The 21,984-nt window shown below is 43.4% G+C and overlaps 1 protein-coding gene across 2 annotated transcripts; it reads right to left on the reverse strand.

Moving 5' to 3' along the window:
- Window positions 1-168: 168 nt before the first annotated feature.
- Window positions 169-11,171, reverse strand: zgc:154093 (uncharacterized protein LOC777623 homolog). 2 transcript variants are annotated; one of them, XM_067506819.1, is made up of 2 exons: window positions 10,999-11,171; window positions 169-5,314 (listed from the first exon to the last, which is right to left on the reverse strand). In XM_067506819.1, exon 2 carries the CDS (start codon window positions 4,815-4,817, stop codon window positions 3,888-3,890), a length of 930 nt encoding a protein of 309 aa, XP_067362920.1. In that variant the 5' UTR covers window positions 4,818-5,314; window positions 10,999-11,171; the 3' UTR covers window positions 169-3,887. The 2 variants fall into 2 exon arrangements, with proteins under 2 accessions (XP_067362920.1, XP_067362919.1); XM_067506818.1 differs by lacking the exon at window positions 10,999-11,171 and adding an exon at window positions 10,193-10,308.
- Between the last annotated feature and the right edge of the window lie 10,813 nt (window positions 11,172-21,984).

The raw sequence follows: 21,984 nt of genomic DNA on the forward strand, positions 1-21,984 counted from the left end.
CATTGTATGTTTCTGATTGTGGGACAAGACGATCTGAAACAAGTTTACAGGTAAGTGGGTATGAAATAAATCCGTAAATGTAGCAGAATTACGTTGTTGCACAGGTATGTGTTTATAAGCAGCTGTCTGCTACATGAAAAATATTGGAACAAATGTAATATAGTGAGCTTTAGAGAAACAGCTATTTTCTTTTATTATTAAATACAAAAATAGTACACAGACCACACACAGTTATACATTTAAAAGGGATTACATACATGACCACATGTATATAAATGTCAGGTGTGTACTAATGTGACCAAGCTGACTTCTGTCAGGTGAAGATAGACACTGGAGGATTAGTGCACAGCCATCACACATTATGTTACACTAGACAAAAAAACAATTAAATCATAATGAAACCATTTAAATTCTGAAAAAAGCAAATGCAATCAGAAGGTTTAAAGAAAGTTTTCCTCTAAATATGAAGATTTGATTGTTGGGACACACAAGTGTCATGAAAGTCATCTAATAAATCTATAAATTGCATTTTTTTATTTATCCTTTTTTCACGGCAAATGGCCACCTATATATAGCACTTTTATCCAAGCTCTTTACATTGTTGCCTCTTATTCACCCATTCACTCACCGATGGCAGTGGCTGCCATGCATTGTGCTCACCTGACCCACTGGGAGCAACTCAGGGTTCAGTGTGTTGTCCAAGGACACTTTAGCCGGGACCAGGGATCCTGACCCAGAACCACTGACCCTGTGGTCCATGGACAACTACCTTCCTCGGTTAGACAGTTAGCACTGCCGCCTCATAGCTAGAAGGTTTCAAGTTCATGGCATGGCCAGCCAAGGCCTCCCTGTGCTTGCGTGGGTTTCCTCCAGATACTCTTTCCTCCCACACTCATCCATGTAGGGTTAATTGGTGAATCTAAAATTACTGGTAGGTGTGAATAAGAGGTTGAACGTCTCTCTGTGTGTTTTTCTCTGTGGTCCAGGGTGTACCCCACCTCTACATCATTAGGAGTTCAGATGATGTCATCTAGGGGAGCTCTGGAAAAGCAGGTTGACCATGATATCAAACTCCATAGTGTGAGCAGAAAGATAACATGATCTGAACTGAAGGTTCCTCCAGGTGATGTCATCTGGAGGTATTTTTCAGCTAAAAGTAGAGAGATATTTTAATATAGGGAAGCATTGGGAAGTTTATTGGCATAAAAGGAGAATTTATTACATGCCCAAAGATAAATCTAGGAACCCCTTTCCTTTTTGACACAATTCAATAAATACATTTTCAAAATTTGTGCAAAGGTTTTAAAAGGATCAATAAATCATATAAAAACTGCAGTTTTCCCTTTTGTATGTATCTAAAAAACACATATCAGTACCATGTTTTAATTTAATTACTCCCTGAATTTGCTTCTCACTGCTGCTTTCATCTCCAGAAACGTCACGTGCACACATACATTCACCACATTGGATTCATTCTGCCCAGAAGCAAACTGTGGCAAATTCATGACAATCCTCTAAAAGGGGTTAAAACATGGTACTGATAAAAAAATATATAAATTGTTACAATCTTTCCAGTAGAGCACTCTGCAATACTTCACACATGACTCTTACACATTTCTACCCTAAACTAAACCCACAGAAAGCAAGTTGGAAATTGGTGAAGTTGCCCTTTAATTCTCCAAACCTCATTAACATTCTCTCTGATTTTGACTTTGAGCTATTCAGTTTAAGAAAGTTCATTCAGGCACCTTTTTAATTGGTCTATGTATGAATATAATGTCTAACATAAGAAACAGAATCAGCTACAGTTTTCCTGTGACATGTTTCCGTGGGATAGTATTAAATAAAACATGCACTGTATTTGTGGGGGCTCTTTTTGGCCCCTGGGACCTAAAATCTGTCTCTGATCAGAAACAGTGGTTTTACCGTGGTTTCAAATGTGTGTGTGAAATAGTTCTATATATATGAGCATTTATATATATGAGCATTTATATATATGAGCATTTTATTTATACATTCACATTGTATATACATGATAAATGACATTTGGATAATAGGCTACTGTGATAATGCAGAGAGTGAATCTTGGTGAGGCTGACAAAACCTGGAAGAGGAGTGTTTCCTAAACATCTCATACTGTCTACAAAGCAGCAGTTTTCTGACACTTGAAGCATTTACTGTACTAAAATTGGGGAGGGTTGCATCAGGAAGGGCATCCGGCGTAGAAACTGTGCCGAATCAACATGCGGACAAATGATCTGCTGTGGCGACCCTGAACTCACGGGATAAGTTAAAAGGACAAAAAAACAACAACAAGCTTCTTTAATTTCCCTGTGACCAAAACAAAGATCTCCCACTGAAACGTTAGGGCTGCTGCTCTCAAACGTAACACTAGAGGGCACGTTGACATCATCTGTTATACAAGGACAGTAAAATATAATAGTTCTTCACGTTTCATCTGGCACCAAAGCAATACAGTAAAAGTGATATTCATCCTCTTCTTATTATTCTTTGTATGAAACTGACAAGGGAATTGCACAAATCTGTTTATGTTTGCACCTCAGCTTAGTGTGACTGTGTAGTTTTATTTATACTGACCAGAAGGCCATGGTTCCCAAACTTTTTCCTTAAGGAACCCCTTTTCTATCAATGAGTAAAATGACAACACCTGACTAAGAGATATGTTTATTGGACATTTTATATTATATTCAGTGTATGACATTAACAGCACAGAATAACTGACAATATCAATCGACAGCAGAGTGTGTTCCGCACGTTGATTTGGTACAAGCTTTTACGCCGGATGCCCTTCCTGCCGCAACCCTCCCATTTTTTATTCAGGACCTGCACCCAGGTAGCCCCTTGGACGCTGGACGGGGCCACACCTGTCGTGGTGGGATTCAAACCCAGGGCTTTCTGCATCCCAACCCAATACTCTACCTCTGATCCAGAGAATAACTGATAAACTGCACAACTAACCCACATAATGCATTCAATAAGTCCAAGGAGGGATTTGGATGAATTCTGAGAGTGTTGCCTACATTATGACCACTGCATCAGAGATTGGCGGAACTTTCCATGTAATTTTGTGTCTGTGTTATGTGTTACTTTTTAATATTTACACTTCTTTACAGTGTTTTCTCTGTTCTGATGCTTGGCCATTGCTCATCTAGATCTTTGCTGCTGCGTACCTTTCAAACACACAATGAGGCTGTTTAGTAAAAAGTGAAGGCTTTGTGAATGTAGCTTGTCTTCAGGTCCTTACTACACCCGTATCCTGGGAGATTACTTTCTGACATTTGATCTGGAATAATAGTATCACCTTTAAAAATAATAATCTCCTGTAGCTGTTTTCAAAAATCTTTCTTACATGCCTGAAAATCAAGAAGGCCTGTAAAGCTGTGACCCTCCTCTGTAGAGGTCGGGACCGCCAGGTTAGGAACCAGTGCCCTAAGGTGTAAGAAATTAATTATTAGTGGCTGCAGTTACCACTGTGAATAAGTGACTGCAGCTGCTCTTGAAAGTCCTTCGCAGTTGGTGGTTTTCCCAGGTCAGTCCAGGCATTTATTTCTGACTCTGTTGGTAATTGGTTAACCATCAACAAGCAGCAGGTGAAGAGAAATTAAGGTGTGGACAGAGGCTGATGGTGTGTCCAGAGAGAAAGGGAACGTATAGCCAAGCTGCCTGCTCTTTGTCATAAAGTTTAGGCGCTTTGAGTGTGAGGTTCAGCTTTGTTAAAGGCTACTCAGAACCAGCCCGTTGCCTTGTTTACACGCTCCTCTTAGTCCTACAGGAACAGACTTTTGTCCACCCTGTAGACTCAGAGTTTTATGGATAAAGCAAATATTGTACAAAACATTTGCAAATCACTTTATTTTCTGCTTTGTTCACAATTCGCAACGGTCGTCTTCTGTCTTGTAGCGATCCATAATACTCAGGACATCCTCCAAGATGGATGGGCCCAGATCCAGGTCTAACCCTGCCATAGAGTCTGATCGTGACACACCGGATGAGACTGTAAGGCTGTTCGGATGGAAAGCCGCACAGGGAGACTCGCTGCGTTCACTCCTCAAATCCTCATTGCTCAGACCGGCATCAGAGTCGAGGCTGAGGCCCCGACGAACATCCAGGGCCCCGCCGGTTTCTGACATGGAGTCCTCAGAGGAAGCCTCCGAGAAAGAGCCAGAAGAGGGGACGAGCTTGCGGATGGCGGGGGACAGGGAGACGTCACGGCAGGGCTCTGATGCCAAACGTCCTACCACACCGTTCTCACAGAGAGACAAGGTCGGGTGCTGCCGGCTGTGGCTCGGTGTGTGGCTGAAGCCATTGGCCTGTATTTGGCCGGGCTCTGTTGACGGCTGATGGTGGTGGAACTGGTTATGCTGAGGCGGGAGAGAGGGGTCATCCAGGTGGAGGCGTGGCGGTTTGGGTGGAGCCTGCTCGTTGGGAACGAACACCGGCATGGAGATGGTGGTTTTCAGCAGGCCGGAGGTGTGATGATAGTGGTAGCCGTCATAGGTGAAGTTGTGCGAGTCTTGCTGTGTGGTGAAGCCGTCGTCGAGGTGTCTCTCCACGCTGTGCGAGCGAGCGTGACCGTTCTGAGTTCGACTCAGGGTTGGTAGCATGTCCATCTTGCCCTGGAGGAAACCCACGTCTCCAAACATGTCCCCCTCGCCTTCAGGGCCCACATGGGCACTGTGACGTACGTCACCCAGTGGGGGGCTGATCATATCACTAGAGAGGACGTCCCGAAGCTTCAGCTTCTTCCCCTTCTTAGGAGTTGTAGTTTTCAAATACATGGGCGTCTTTGCAGGCATTTTGCTTCTGAAAAGTCGATGTGAGGTATTTCAGTGGCTCCAGTGAAAACTCGTCTTTACCTGAGAGAAAGGCTGAGGCTCCACTCAGTGGGGGTGTCTTCACTTCCTCAGTTAAAACCAGAAGGGTCACCAGCTCACGAAGCTCTTTCCTCTCCCAACTGAGCAACCCAGTCTGTTTTGCTTTTCCAACTGAGTCTACAAGTATTTAGGTCGGTCAGTGTAGCGATAGCAACCCTGTGGGGCTGAGCCTCACACTGACATGTGACTTGAGGGGAGTGGAGGAAGGCCTTGACCTCAGATCAGCTCCCTCTTCCCTCTGCTCACAAACTGAGAAACCATATCCAAGCAAACAGTGGCTCCTTTCCTCTTCAGAATACACAATCTCTCGTCTTTGTCCCTCCACAGACGATGGGGATGAGGGGACACGAAGTGTGGTGCAGTGGACTCGCTCTCTGCTGTCCTTCAATTCAGGAATGTGACCTTAAAGTGTCTGAGATCTTGATGGGAAACAAGAGAGAAAAAAGTTGTCAGAGAGAGATGAAAAGCAAGAGGAGATGGATGTGGTGAAGGGGAAGGGAGGAGGCGGGTGCTGGGGGAGAGAGGAATGAAGGCGGGTGGAGATTTACAACATGTCAGAGAGCCTGAGGACAGATGATGGAAAACACTCGAGGAATCTCAACTGTTTGCTGAAAGGACTCTGCCTGTCCTAAACTGTGTGGACACGCATGTGAGCTGCCCAGAAAACTGGTTCCAAAGACCCCCGAGTTTAGTTAGTGGAAACAACTGCATCCCAATTGTTGGTTTGGGACGCTGCTGACCTTACGAGTCTGCGTCCTAGTCATGTGTGACGGCCTGTTATTAAGGAAAAAACCTCTGTCCAGAGAAAAACACTGTGAATTATGGCGTGAAATGCAGGTTTGGCCTAAGGGCTCGTGACCCTGTGATCCCGTCATCGTCCTAAATAAAGACCGTTTTATGTTCCGGCTTCAGAGGTTTGTCACTAAATGGGATTTTAAGAACGCAATGTGTGTTTGGACATAGAGATGAGGAATGAGGAAAATCTGACTTTGGATGGTTTTAGAGAGTGCAGCCACTTGTTTTTTCTAAAGAGGAGAAGCCTGTGTTGCATTTACGTTCTAAAATATGAAAGAATACACCTCACAAATTAAGTATAAAGTTCCTGATGGAAGGTTTGACCATAAGACTTTATAGTATAGTTTAGATTCTATTTTCAGATCTTCTGAATTAAAGATACAGTATGCAACTTTTTTTAGTGTGTGTTCTAAAACGTTGGAGGTGCCAACGATTTGTGCTTCATTAGTAAGTTTTGCAGCTTCTCATTTATTGCAATTTTGATAATGACTAATACGTGAAGAGCAGTGTGTCTGCACTCAAAAATATGCTTTTTCATCCATTCTGCATCTGATCAAATCAAATAAACATAATTTGCTTAACTTGTTATAGTCTTACAATGAAGAATAAACCATTTAACATAAACAGACATAATTTATTCTTGTTCATTGTGTTACTCTAGTTGGTTCTAAACAAATTACGCTCACTTGATCATATGCAGATTGGATGAAACTGCATATATTTGGAGTCTTTTCAGCACCAATAAAAAACAGAAAACAGCTGTGTGATGATGTGCAGGTTCTCAGTGACCCAGGTTTGCTTATCCTGGATTTGTTTCGTCTTCAGTGAGACTGAAGCAGTAAGACTGTAAAACATTTACAACGTCAGTCTGCTTTTTGTCTACATTTCCAAAACGCTCTGTTTCTGTGGCTGACTTTAAGGGAGCTCCCAGCTCTTATTTCACCTTTTTCTACAGTGACATCGATGAAACGAGTTCTCCCTCTCATGTGAACGGGGCCAGTGCATGTTCACACAGCTCCCACTCAGGTTACTGCACGTGGTCGGGTTTCACAGATAAACCTGTGCCTAATTTTAAAGTCTGAGATCAGTGACTGTGTTTACATACATTTAAGTAAGCGGGACACTGGACATTCGTGCCTAAATGCTGCAGCAGAGTAGCCTGATTTCCCCTCCACCTCTGACTTACTGTATATCGGAAGCCGGGTGCACTGATTTTAACCTTCCTGACTTTGTTTTAAAAATGAGCCGACATCAGCCTGTTAATGATCTCTACCTTCATTCATAATCCTCTACCCCAAAACCAGCTTTCTCATTTCCATGACAATTAAGAAATCAGCTTTCCCGAGAAGCATGACTTTAACCTGGTTACTTAAGTCCATGTAAATTCACTCAATAAACCTCCTTCCTCTCTTATTTAGGTGAAAAATGAGTTTTATCACAGCTCCCTCCATCTCGTTCTCAAATCGCTTTGCTCCAGGGACAAAACCTTATCAGGTGAAGTTGATAGACTTTGCAGTATTTTTCACAGGGAGGTCTTCAGAAACAAACTATTACTGTTTTGCCATGTTCGCAGCATTTGGATTTTGAGAGAAATTCACATGTTGTCCCCATGGTGACATTAACACCGTTTTATCAGCCCTCCCCATTTCTTTACAACTTGTCATGTTGCAAAACCAGTTTTAGACACAGAATGTCTGTGTTTCAGTCTGACCTTAGACAAAAACAATAGCTTTGCATAACTAAAAGATGCCAATCAGCTCAGGACTGGACTGACAGCAGTCACTGTGTCATTATTGGGGTTTGTAATGTTTATAACAGATTAAATATAGACACCGATGAGCTTCACATTTACATTTCAGGTATTTGTTTATGCTTTTAGACAAACTGAGCGGGCAAAACAAAAAAAAAAAAGATTCTGTTTTAAGAAAACAACAAACCTGCACCAAAGTAAAGACCTAATAGGCACTGACTTGTAAATTTTAATCAAAACTGATCAGTTCGCATGCTTCAGTTCTGTTAATTTGCCTGAAGCACGAATGGATGACCAACCGTCCTCAGGGGACGCTTGAAGATACGACCAGGCAGGTGGAGCCGGTCGCTAAGGCTGAGAATGGACAGAAAAGTGAAATGGTCCAAAGACACCCATTTACCACAAACAGTTCTCTCCATCTGAGACGTTTAATAGGTCAGGCTACTTTAAGCCACTGAGAGGCATTAAAACTGAGACATTAACTTGTCAGCCCTCAATTTAACACAAAGAACAAACCCCAGTGTGTAATGAAGGGAGGACTGTGCTGGTAAAAAGCAGTATGACCGCAACAAAGCAATTACACATTAATATAATATCACTGTGGATGAGAACCGGCTTGAACTGGCTGAACACAGAGTGGAGACAGTCTGTCAAAGTTTGACTTCATGCTACTCTGAAGAATGATTGTTTCAGATTCTGAAGAAAGGTTGGACGTGTCCTTTAAAGGAATGGTTCATCCAAATACAGAAAGATTTGTCATAAATCTATGACTATTGAAGCCTTACTGTCTGCTGGAACATCCACACACGTCCCTCCATCACTCTTATTAAAACTAAAAAACTTTTGAATCATAAGTTACATCTCAGTTTTCTATTAAAGAGAGAAAACAGACTGTGTGAGTTGGGAGATGTGGAAAGTGAGTTTTACATTATTAGTATCAACAAATCCCATAAAAAGGATTGAAGATCAATTTGGAGATTGATATTTGACTGCAACAAAAACAAAAACATTCCTTCCAATCGTTTATTCATTTGTTTTGCACACTCCTCTTCTAAAGATTTGACTGCCAATCACGTTTCCTGTTTGCACTAATTTGACGCGTGAACTTATGGCAGCCTGTAAACCCGACCAGAGCAGAACTTCAGCTAAACCTGTGCAGTGACCTCTAGTTTCAGAACTAAACACAGCTGGTTTTAAATCCAGATTTAAAGAAGGTGAAGTGAACACTTGGGAACCCACATGGCAAACATTTTACACTTTCTGAACATAAAGAACTTCACCTGAACAGGAGCAGGACACTTTGCCTGAGTTTCGGGCTCAGTGATGATAATTAAAATGTCCTTTTTTTAACACGTTAAGAGTCTTGCGAACACTTGTGTTCTGGACTGGGACTGAGAAATGGTTCGGTTTTATGAGCTAGTTCACAAAGATTGTAGGGAATTACACAATCCAAAACTTTAGTCATCTAATGAAATCGCTAAGGCTTCGCATTTTGCATTTCAAAGTTAATTAAGGTCAAATTAATTAAATTGTGTCTTTAGTAAAGGTGAAGTAATACATTCAGGATCAAAGGCATTGATGCTCAAACTTAAGTACTTGTACTCAAAAATTTACTGCAAAATAGGCTACAGAACACACACACACTTTATCTGCACTGGAAGCTTTGCAAAGTCAGTGAAGCATGAGTTGTATGTTTGTCCAGCCATTAAGATTCTCATCTCTCTCACTCTCTCTCTCTCTTTCTCTCACACACACACTATATCATTATCCCTGCAGACTAGCATTTGAAATGAACATAAAAGTAACTGATTTTAACATTAATAAACCAAGTAAGTCAAATGTTCTCGCTTTCCACAAATTCCAGAGCCCTGTATCAGTCCTAGGGCGATCAAAGCTGACCTGCTGCCAGCCATAGGGGAGGAAATGGTTGCTCTTTCTTCCCTCCATGCATCACCTTTGCCTGGAAGCTGGGATTTGGGACACTGCTGATGATGCAATAAGCCAGATCTGACATCTGTTTCTGCTCTCAGGCTCCATTGCAGCCCGTCCCCACTAAACCTGGACCGAGACCCAGCGAGCCACACGCGATCTCTGTCATCGTCTACAGACTGACACACAGGCACACACCGCTGAGCGCGCGGCGACATCGCTCCTTTTATCGTGGTCATGCTCCCTGTGGCGCGTAATTGCGCACAGCAGGCGACAAAAAAACCATTCAGTTTTTCTGCTTGTTTCTAAGCATAAAATTAAAGCTGACTTCTTCTCTCGTGTATTGATCTGACCGTTGGTGTTGACTGACTGAGTCACATAAAGTCGGGGTGAGGTAATGTGACGTCACGGAGTGAGCCGAAAGTTAGTCATCTCTTACAGGGTGTTGATAAATCGTTTTCTACATTCAATTGAAAGCGGATTTTGGAAAGCAGCTCTCTCCCCCTCATTTCTCCTCAGCTTCCAGAATGTCAGAAGGACGCCTCTCTGTAACCACCTCTGAAGCGCAAAGATTAACGATAAGACCCGACTCCTTCTCTCCGGGTCTGTTACGTAACCACCTCACTCTGGCCTCCTGAGAACCGATTGGTACCAGTAGAACAAATCTATTTTGTCTCAAGTCTAATCTGCAGACAGCCACACATCCAGCAAAGCTAATTTCCAAGCTGTTAATTTTCAAAGGCTCCTTAAGATTTAACCAAACTCATCTGTTACTGCTTCGCGTCGTGGATCTGAAATACAGTCAAATCAGTAAATCACTCACAATGTGTCAGAAAGCAGCAGGACGCCGGTTCCCTTTTTTCAGTGTTGCGACCTCCTGCCTGTGGCAGCTCAGAGCCGTTGACTTCTGGAGCGGTTCGGGTGGCGTGAACTTCCAGCCTGAGTCAGTAAATACGTTTTAATATTGTGTAATCTCCCCTCATCACTGATTTGCCCTCCCCTTTTTGGGAAATTTCGCAGAGGATCACATCCCACTGCTGTAACACTTAAGCTGCTTAGAAATGACATCATATGTGTGAAGGTGGTTTTGTTGTGACGGTCGGGTGGTGCGTTTCTTTTCGTTCGCTTTTTCTGGGAATTATTTATTCAAAGAAAGATTTATTTATCCATCTATTAAGGAAGATGGATTAGACTGTTGAAATTGTATGAATGATTAGCCCACATGGGTAAGTTTCACAGTATAACATAAACTGTGTGGTTTGAGGCTGATGGGTGATGAATGAATCCAATAAACCTGATTCTACACTATAAACTGCTGCTGTGTTAACTTAAACGCGCGTACCCATGAAAATATTGTTCATCAGGGCCACAACTCTGAGTAATATGCGTGAATAAGCTTCCGATTGAAACATGTCCACACATAAAAATAGAATTTGTGATGGAGCCGAAACGTTTTCAGTTCTTACAAAAGCCCCTTTTTTCTTTTGGTTGTTGATATGATAGGAAACAATCAGTGTATTCAACAGGTAAGACGCGGCCACCGACACCGACAACTGACCACATCTGATGCCTGTGAGAGAAGCACGAAAAGGATCCTGGAAAAAGACGGATTTTCTCGGTGATACTCACCCACAGAAAGTAGCGTCGCTCCGTTTTGTTCGTGTGTTGAAGATCTCCAGTCCAGCTGCACTGAGCTCGGGTTCAGAACTGGAGGGTGGTTTCTGCGCTCTGGAGCGCTCTGGACTGACAAACGGGTGAAAAGGGGGCTCGACTTCTTGCCCACGAGGCGTCAAATCAGCTGGAATGAGCGCAACGTGCGCCCGGTGAAGAATTTCAACTTAAGATCTTCACGTAACGTTTCCCCATCGCAACCTGTGGAACAGGATTCTCGAATAAGGAGACTTTAGAGAAAGTTAGAGAAACCAGTTTAACGACACAAGTTAATACCCGGGACACGTGGACAGATTATGATGTCTCATTTATGGACGTTTTGCGTATTTTTGGGCTATCCTGCATCTTTTTTTGTGGTTGTTGTGCCAGTTTTGGCTCCATTTTAACAGTTTCCTATAATTGAGGTCATTTTGTGCCTTTTTACTGAAGTCTTTCAAACAAGAAATGGGAATAGTCAGTTGCACACGTTCCCATTTTTGGATGCAGACTTTTTTCTCCACTCCCCTTGTGGAGCATAGGATTGTACAAGTAGCCGACAACTACACATGTAACCAATTTGAAAATACACAATAAAAGGAAGGTTCATAGACATTTAAAGGAAAACAGCTTATTTATTTGGTGAAATGCCTTCAAGGTGTGTAAGAGTTTTATTTTGGAAGAAAACATTCATGTCATCCGGTGACATTTCCGCTAACCCAGTGTGGTTTGACACAGCAAACCCCAGGAACAGGGCTGTCTCCCACTGAAGGGATGTTTGAATGAGCCATAAAGAAATAGTGTCAGGATGTTGCCAAGGCACCTTTCATCTGAAATGAGTCCTGCAGGTTCTCACAGCAGGAGGTCGGTGACTCTTTCTGTTGGAGTTCAAATCTTATTTATGTCATTTAATATGGTTTTCATTCCACAGGTGGAGCTGCATTACTCTCAGTGCTGCTCCTTCTGTGTCCACCTGCTGCTAGCGAACCTGATCAGTCACTTCCTGTAGGCAGGTAGAGAGCGGCCTTACCATTGACCTCTTGCCGTGATGGACAGTATTTAATGTAATTAGCATCAGGCTGAAACCACAGACCTGCTGCTTTCAGCCCAACAGTGAAACCAGAGCAGGCAGCATTAAAAAGAAACCGGAGAATTGGAATTTGTTTATTGTTCAGAACCATTTGGCTGCCAGTCTGACACTGGGTCTGCAGCAGAGCCTCACAATGAAATTTTAATGAATCTGCTCAGATAAAACCGTGCTGTTATTTGACTGCAGTGCAGTTTACTTTTGGAACATGAGACATCAACATCACGTCTGTCTTCAGCCGAAGCATCAGTATCTGGGTCAGATGTTCAGCTCCTTTTCCCTGCAGTTATTAGGTCTCTCTGTGTTATCAGGAACAATTAAATGTTTAAACGGGCCTTCACATTTTTACTTGCCACAGTCGAGAGCTGCTGGAGCCCAGGAGGACCCATTCTGGTGGCCCCAGCAGGCCTGGCACTGAGCATAATTGCAGCGAGGTAATGAGGGTTTAACAAGTGGAGAATGCAGACGTTTGCTCTCCGTGTAGCTCAGACTGCAGACGCATCTTGTTTACAGCTCCTGTGGGATGCCTGCAAAGCAAATTAAACTCGCTCCCTCTGTGCTCGTCTCCAAAGACAGACGGGCGTGTTTTCTGCTGAAACGCCATCGTGCACCAACTGCGATTTCACCTTCAAGCACCAGTGCTCCACTGTTGCACCGGTGTGTTCACCCTGTGGTGTGTGTTGGTCTTTGAGCTTTAACCTTCAAAAACACTCACTCTCGTGTTCCACCAGTTGATATTGCATGAGTTTTTACACTGGATGCCCTTCCTGCCGCAACGCTCTCATTTTTGTCCGGGCTAGTGGCCCTTGGTGTCTGGGGTGGGATTCGGACCTGCGGCCTTCTGCATCCCAATATCTGAGCCACCAGGCCCATGCACAACATAAAAGTCTCGTGAAACGAGACAAACACGGAGAGAACACACACTCTTTATCTGTGACTCCCTCAGCTTTGGCAGCTGACTGCATTGTGTAAACTAGATAAGCACAGAATTACACAGAGTCTCTGAAAGATGTGGTTATGTCACTGTAGGGACTGACATGCACGCACACGCACACACAAGCATGGGATGGATCCACATGAGGACAGAATCATATCCGTTTCTCTCTCTTCACCAGGCCCCACGTTAAGGCTCCAGCCCCCCGGGTGTGGCCCCATGCTAAGACCCCCAGTGAGACTGGAGTTTCTCCAGCTCTGAGAGACAAAGTGGGGGGTGAAGGATTTGTGTTTGTGTGTCTCCTCTGGCAGAGTTGCATGTGAGGTCTCCAAAGTGAGGTTGCGTAAGAACTAAAAAAAAATAAAAAAGAAAGTGGAGGAGAACAAATGAGAGAAATATAAACACAACATGAACTAGAAGGAGAAGCCAGAGTTGTTATTATGCAACAAACTCACCCCACCAGGTGGAGTCCGTCTGTCCCCGTGGGACATACAGTCTCACAGATTTCACAACAAAAGAAGAGTCAAGAAAAGGCAAAAGTCACACTGTTGAATGACCCCCTAACATGGGTTTTAGGGGCTCAGGTGTTAGAGTGGCCACTTACTGACTATACACTCAGAGGTTCACGTCCCGCTCTTCCCGACCACATGTTGAAGTGTCTCTGGACAATACACAACAAGACCCCAACAGCCCATCCCCGTCCCCAGGCCTAGCGACAGTGTCAAGCCCAGTAGAAATCGTGCAGGGTTGCGTCAGGAAGGGAATCCGGCATTAAAACTGTGCCAAATCAACATGCGGACTAATGATCTGCTGTGGTGACTGTGAACTCACAGGATAAGCCAAAAGGACAAAAGGAAATCATTTGAGCCCTCGTTTAGATTATAAATAGCAAAAAGATAAGATATAGAATGTTGACACTGAACCGTTGATCGTTTTTTGAAAAGCAATCGGACCACAGCACAGTTTCCACTTCCCCTCAGTCCATTTTAAATTTGCTCGGTGAGGTAGACAGATTTTGTGGACATTATAAATGGTCCTCTTTGCATTGCAGAGACAGACTGTGTTCACTAACGGTGGTTTTCAGAGTCGTGTCTGTTTTTATTTCAATGCTGCCCTAGGCCCTGATGATCGGGACCATTCTGTACTGGTTTCAGTCCCATGTCCCTTGTGTACACAGGCTTCTCTGGATTCTCTGAATGTTTAATTATGTTATGAACTACAGATGAGAAAATTGCCAATTTCTTTGCAGTTTTACATTACGAAATGTTGTTTTCAAGGCATTGAACACACAATTTTTCAAAGAGGGGTCTTTAGTGGGGAAAGACTCAGCTACTCTCGAAGGCTCTTTTGATACTCAGTCTTGATACTTACCTGGTGCCAATTAAAAATCTTCATATATTCAATTTAAAAATACAATTTTTTAAATTTAGAATAAGACAAAGGTGTTGAATGATTTGTGAATGTTTGTTTTCTCTTTGTTACACAAGGTCCCACCTTTTTCTGGAAATGGAACTTGTACTTTACGAACTAATACTGTACTTTTACTTAAGATTTTGACTTTTACTTGAAATAGATTCAGTATAGAAACATTGTGGTATTTACTTATATACTCATTTACCTACTATAAAAATTTCTACAATTTTAATCACCTCAGACCTGCTGACCACAGCAGGACTGAGGTGATTAAAGATTTTTAACATTTCTCAACAATATGAATTGAGAAATTGTTGAAAAATGAGGGTACATTAGAAAAGATCAGTGGCTCTCAGCTTGTCCCTTCAGGGGTTGCCACAGCAGAATATGTTCTGCACGTCGATTTGGCATGAGCTGGATGCCCTTCCCGCCACAACCCTTTCATTTTTGTCCGGGATTGGGAGTGGGATTCGAACCCGCAGCCTTCTGCATCCCAACCCAATGCTCTACAACTGAGCCACTGTTCCCCATTGTCACGTTGAAGAACAGACAAAAATCACAGTTTAGATAAATCTGACTCATGGTCACACTAATAACAGTCCTGACCCGCTCACATCCAGCCCACAGCAGCTCCTGATGAGACTAGCATGCTATTTCCATTCTGAGCAGTGAAAGTGCGACATGCAGCTGAGACGCAGAGTGACCTCAGGAATTCTGGGAATCTGTGAGTGAAGGAGCCTCCATGTGTTTCCATTTAGTCTGATGGGACCGAAGTAAACTGCAGAGTCTCGGAGGGGGGTGATCGGCTGGAGGAACAGAGAGGGAACCATGGAGCTACACAATCACATGATTAACTATTCCCCATACACAAACAAACACCAACAATGAATCCTCTGCTCAGCTTCAGTGTCAGGCTGCAACCTGGATTAGCTTGGTCACCTGTGCTGTAGACCAGAAATCATCTGAGCATCTGAGCAGCTTTTACAGCTTTGAGTTTCGACGCTCAGAGGAAAGTTGCTGGCCTACAAACACTGTGCAGCTCTTCCCACAGTGTCTGGTTGAGAGTGAGTGAGTGGTGGAAAGCAAAACAATGAATGATGTAAGAGGAGCGAGGGCAAAGTAACACAGCCCACAGTAAATGTAAACGCCTCACATGCACACACACAGTATCACTTGTGTAAGTCCATGAATTAATAGGTCTGCACACACTACATCTCTCACTCACAGCCGGAGATGAACATCGACATGTTTAAACCCTTCCGTCTTTTCCCCTTCCTCATTCCCTCCCTTTAGCCTACTTTCATTCCCACAATCGCCCCCACCCCTCTCTCTCCTCTCTGTCAAGGCTCAGGGATCGTCCGGAGGGTCAGGAGCCCGAGCCCGCCTGGAACAATGACACAGAAATAGACAACGGCAAGAGAAAAACGGAAGGAAGGAAAACCGGCCACATGGACGCCCCTCTGCTCGGACAAATGCATTCTCCAAAATGTTGAGCTTGTCCTTTAATAACTGCTGTTAGTGGGAATGTTAGGCAGTGTGATCTTAATAGGGGCTATAGGGAGTGTAGGATATGGCTCCTGGTGTTTACGAGAGTCTGAAATGAACTTTAATGGCTGAACAGTAAGACCAACAAACATCCAGCTCCTGCCTGGCTGATAATGGAAAGCTCCCAGTTGGCTGAAGGTGCATTTATGTGAGAAGGAGTTTCTGTGTGTATTTGCTAAAGACTTGAAGCACTAGTGGGAAACTTGGCAAACGGCACATGTAAAACTCTCAGCAAGGTTTATCAGGGTGAAACATCAGACATAAGGAGTGGATGTTTATGTGCAGACTTAAGTGTGTGTGTGTGTGTGTGTGTGTGTGTGAGAAAGTGTTTGTCTCTGCTATTAAGCAACACTCAAATAAGGCAAGTCCCAATTCTGCTGCCAGTGTTTACTCAACTCTACTGAAGACTGTGTATGTGTGTTTCTGTTTGAGTAAGCATGGCTTTGGGAACATGCCAGCTATGGTCAGTTTTATATTTGGCCTGTGGATTGGTTCAGTGCACAACAGGAAGTTAAGACGTTAACGTTGGAGTCTGTGGGAACGGAGGCCTGAATGGGGCCTGACGGACACACACGCCAACACAAGTGTGTTGTGTGGACATTGCTTGTAATCGCTGCCTCGAGTTTGGAGCTTTCAAATTCAGATTAGAAAAATCAGATGTTTACTAAATAAAAACAAAAGAAACTTTGCCGGGTCTATTGTCCAAAATGATGAAGGCTTCAGTTATCACGGCTCTCTCCTCTGAGCACGCTCTGTCCGCTGCCTCAGTGTAAAGAAAGAGCATGAACACCAGCTTTATAATCTAATAAAGCCTCTCAAATTACACACGTCAGATGGTTTATAAACAGGCCTCATGCAACTAATGAAAAACATCAGAATAAAAACAAGTTATGTAATGTTCATTATCTTTAATCCATAGAAGGTTTGCAACAGCTGCAGCAGCAATGGAGAAAAATGCACATTGTTATTCACATGTTTAGCAGGTTTCACAGCACACCAAGGTGGACGATTGCAGAAAGTCAGAGCGCCGTTTCTGGGCCCTGACTGAAAATACAGTGTTCCCTTTGCTTTTGACAGGAAAGCCCAGCATTGTTTAGTTACAACACGTTCCATCAAGGAGGAGAAATGGGCTCGTCCCGCTCCGACCAATATGGAGCACGAAGAGGAAAACAGGACATATGGAAAGAATTTGTTTTGTGCGAAGCGAGGACAGTGACCCTCAGACCACGGGCGAAACACGTGGACCTGAATGGCAGTAAACTGCAAAATCAGAGAGGGAAAAGGAAGGGAAATACATTTAAAGAAAGGAAAAGAAAGGAGGAGTCTTCTCAGGAAGATAGCAGTGATGGTTGGAATTCTTTTAGCAGCAACAGGAAGCAGGGTGTGTGATTTCTGTTCTGTGGAGGAAAAACAGTGTTTATCCATCCACTGTATCACGCTCACAGTCTGGGATTGTCAAGTCTGCAGTTCCCATGTGGCCTTGACGCTTTACAAAGGAACATAACTGACAGCGTTTGTTTCAGCAAGTGAGGCCGTGTCCACAATCAGCCAGATAACAGGCCTCTGTTACTAGATGCTAATGCATCAACAGGACATTTCGCGTTGCATAACTGTCCAATGTCCAGCTTCACTTTTGGCTGTAAGATCATGGATAAAAAGGCACATTAATAGTGATCAGGGTGCTTTAAAAGTGTAACTAACACTTTACGGAGAGGCACCTCTTTTTCAGCCCCCCTTTCAGATAAAGGTAAAACAGAAGTGCTTGCTATTAGGGCCAAAGGCTGGATACCTGAACCGAGCCCAAGCGTTCGAATTGGGAAATAGGTGTAGCTCTGGGAAATGGGTGTAGCTCTAAATCTTTTAACAATGAACATACTATATGAATCAATATTTATTCTTTAATCTTGATTTAAAATGTGAAGAGCCCACAGTAGACATGTTGCTTCTTGTTAAGTACTTGTACTAGAAAAAACACCTCCCTTGACTGAGTCCCCTGCTCTAGACCCTATACACCAACGACTGCACCCCCACCCACTTCTGCAACAGCATCATCAAGTTTGCAGACGACACCACGGTAGTGGTGCTCTTGCTCCGTAACACCACCAAGACGAAGGAGCTCATAATAGGCTATAGGAAGAAGACAATGGATAATCACCACTGATCATCAACAGGGACTGTGCGGAAGGGGTGTGGACTTGTACTACCTGGAAGACCATATTGAGGAGGACCTGACCTGGACTGGACAGCAGAGACTGAACTTTTTGAGGGTGCTCAGGAAGAACATCCGATTGAGCTGTTGCCATCAGGTAAACGGTACAGAAAAGACAAGGACAAACAGATTCGATTCACCTGACCAGACGCAATAAGAACACTCAATTCAGCCAAACCTAATTTGATGTGAAATATTCAGATTAATGTGCAATACTCATATTCATGCTTCTGCAACAATCAATCGCCAGTGCAATAAGCGATTGTGCAAAGATGAATGTAGAATGATGCACTGACCATGTGGCACTTTTTGTTGTAATTGGGACATTGACAATAAAGATATTATCTTATCTTTCCTACAAAGTCATTGGCGTCCAGATTGGGTCGGCTTCGAACACAAACGACAAGGTTCTTGTTCTGCCTCAGAATGGGTTCGGCCAACAAACTCTCTGGTCCAGTTCTGGTTTGGACAGAAAAATGCTTTGACTGGTTCCAAAGAAAAGAGAGTCTCTGTCTTGATTAATGTTTTACACTTTGAACCACAGGGGCTTTTTTAGAAAGGCATTGTACCAGCTCTGAAGTGTTGCCTGCAGTTAATCATTTATTTGGAGAACTACAAAAGACTAAAAACGCAGCGACCCAGCTCCTCAGTACATATTACTCCCATTTAGGAGCCCCATCATCATGACATCACACAGGTTAGATCTGAACATAAACGCTGGTTTGGATGGTAACGACGGATCTGACATCCACACACACGTGAAGTCACAGCAGCAGCACAGACCTATAGGAACACACACAGTCATACAGTTAGTGTATGTGCAAACACACAAAGCTGGTTGTGACAAAGGCTCTTGTCACATTTGAACCAGATACATACCAACACAGTGACGTCGGTTTGTTCATGTCAACCTCACATTGTGGATCTATTCATCAGAAATGCTACAACTGAAGGCCACAGTGAACACTGCCGAGTCTCCAAAGGAATCTTTGGATCCTCTGTTGATACAAGAGGCTCTCCATTATAATATAGGCACAAAATTATCTTACATTAATGCTTTTCTAAGTTCCAAGCAGCAGATATGTGGTTTGTAGCAGTAAAGGTCGAACAGTTTCAGAGTAAAAAAGCTGAACTTAAAACAAAAATGTTTACACGTGTTGATCAGGTAGACAATGTCCACACAGGAAATGATTTTCAGTACTTTGGGATATTTAAAACTCTAATTGCTTAGCTCCGTTTCACCAACTAGGCAGGCAAAAACGTGGACCTGAATATAATCATGTTGTCTGCTTGGTGAAGTGTACAGACACTGCACCAGGTTAGTTAACACAGCACTAGAGCTGACATTTGGGGTCAGTCCCGGCAATGTACACTTCCCACTGATAAAACTGCAGTCTTACCATGGTGGTGGCGTTTTATCTTCTGAGCTGTTCCTCTAGCACACACAGTTACTACCAGTGGAAGATAGAGGAGATGAAAGAGCTGAGACAAACACTGCACAGCAGAAAAGACACATGAGATGGGCTTTAGTGGCTTTTGCCACAGGCTAGACTCCGAATTCACAGCATGAATTCACAGCTTTTTAGCTCCTGTCCCCCGACATAATATGGCAAACTGAGGGGAAACCAGAGGCAGGAATTTACAGTTGTACATTTTTGGCCTTTAGCACTCGCTCTTATCTGGAGCTTCCTACAACAAGCAGCTCTCAGAGACAGACAGACTCCCAGGCTGGAGAGCGTGGGCGCCGGGCAGAGAAAAACCCACAGGAAAACAACTTATTACTCAGTGCTAATTTCTATCTGACAAAGATGATGTAAAACGCTGAGCTGTTGTTAAAAGCTGTTAATAGATGTTGATCAAAAAAGGGCTTTATTTTAATCCCCCGCCATCTGGGTGGAATAAATCTCCATTATTTCCACAACCTCTGTCTCCTCCTCTGAACTCAGAGACAGGGCTGTCTGTGACTCCCAATAGGATGAGATACACAGACAAAGACAAAGACTAGAAACTGAAGAGTCAGTACGGCATCAACATCGACACCCCCACAAGTGCAGAAACAACGCTGCAGCTGACAGGCAGTGAGTCTCCAAATCCCAGCCAAAGTCCTCCCGTAAGAAGATCAGATCTGCTAAATATACACTTCCCACAGGTAGCTTCTCTGAATACGGAGCTAAGCAGATTACTGACAAACCACATGACGAACACACAACTAGTCAGCGTTTCAACTGCAGGTGAACAGAAACTTAGGCTCAGTATCATGTCTATGACATCACAGTACACAGAAGTACTTTAACAGACTATGTGGTCTCAAAAAGTTCCAAATGAGACAATCATTCATCCCAAAGTTACAGACAGACATACTAAACTTTATTTTAACTCTTCAGTGTGTGAGAAAGAGGATGATTCATGTAACGGTGGGTGTTAGTATCACCCAGCCTTGCTCAGCTTGTGTCATTGGAGCTGTTTGGACATGCAGGTTACAGTACATTTCCAGTTGATTCAACAAATTCAAGTAATTCTACTTTAAACCCATTATAATGTGCACCTCGTTCCTGCTGTTTGATGAATAAGACCAGGATGAGTAATTGATGCTGTGTCTGATACTGCTGTTGTCCTCACCCTCATCCTGTCATGACTGTGGTTAATTTGGAGGCTGAGGTAACATCAAACAACTTCTGAACGTCTTATTTGCACGTTGGCAAGGAACATTATACTGCTAAAAGAGGCCCCTGCCATCAAGACGCTGGTCACCACGGGCGCTCCAATCGATCTGCAGCTTCACAGCGCACAAACGGGAAACACACCACAAGATCTGCTGCTTTGAACATGCTCCGAGTTTAATGTATTGCTAGATTTGACAGGGAAAGTGCACATTATGGAACAGCCAATCAGATCCATTTCATCTGTAGTCCCTGAAAGATGTTACAAGGTCCAATCTAAATTAAGAAGCAAGGTTACCAAATATCCAAGAAGGTCAATAAATTGTTTGTTGCTGTCAAAGTAGCTCAGGTCCCTATGTTTGCCCATATTTGCTTCTCCCAACACATCAACTGACATCCGATCATTTGAGATGTGCCATTACAATGAAATAAGCTTATTCACTTCTCCTGTGGTTTTAATGTTGTGTGGACAACAGGGCATCATTCATCTGCACGGTCTCCAAGTTTAAACACCATGAGGCACCTCTGACTATTCGGTTCAGACATAGCATTTCCCATGTAATCTATTTCTGACAGGTGTACTCAATACATTGGTAGCTTGGTGCCCATTTGGGTGTGAGCAAACCTTTGAGGTTGAATAATTTGTCTTCCTGGAGCCAGTGTTGCAGGATGGGAGGGGAGCAGGAAGTGACTCACGGGAGGATCGTAGCTAACCAGGAAATAGGCTGTGGGCTGCAGAGGGTGCTGATCCAAACACACACAGACTGAGCCAACAGCTACACAGCTTCAAAGACTGGAACCCTAAAGATAGAGAGGAACAATGTCAGAGAAGCTGACAGCAGTGAGCCTGCCTGCAGGTGAAGAACAAAGTGATATTATCTTTTTTTAGTCAAATTCTAGGTTAGAGGGCATATTTAATTAATGTAATATTTACCAGAGAAGCAGACTGAGAGAACAACAGAAATGAAAGAACAGGTAAATACACCCAGGATAAAAGGTTTAATTAAAAGACCACATCCTCAACACTCCCATCTGTACATGTCTGATTCACTAAACTCCACCCGTCTGGTTCTTTAAGTAGCTTAAAGTAAATGGCTCTGTGGGGTCTATACAAAATGAC

This window comes from Channa argus, chromosome 6 (genome assembly GCF_033026475.1).
Source record: "Channa argus isolate prfri chromosome 6, Channa argus male v1.0, whole genome shotgun sequence".
NCBI lineage: Eukaryota > Metazoa > Chordata > Actinopteri > Anabantiformes > Channidae > Channa > Channa argus.

Bases quoted from the DNA above. Each gene is read 5' to 3' on its own strand.
- zgc:154093 (XM_067506819.1), bottom strand. From the start codon at position 4,817: ATGCCTGCAAAGACGCCCATGTATTTGAAAACTACAACTCCTAAGAAG.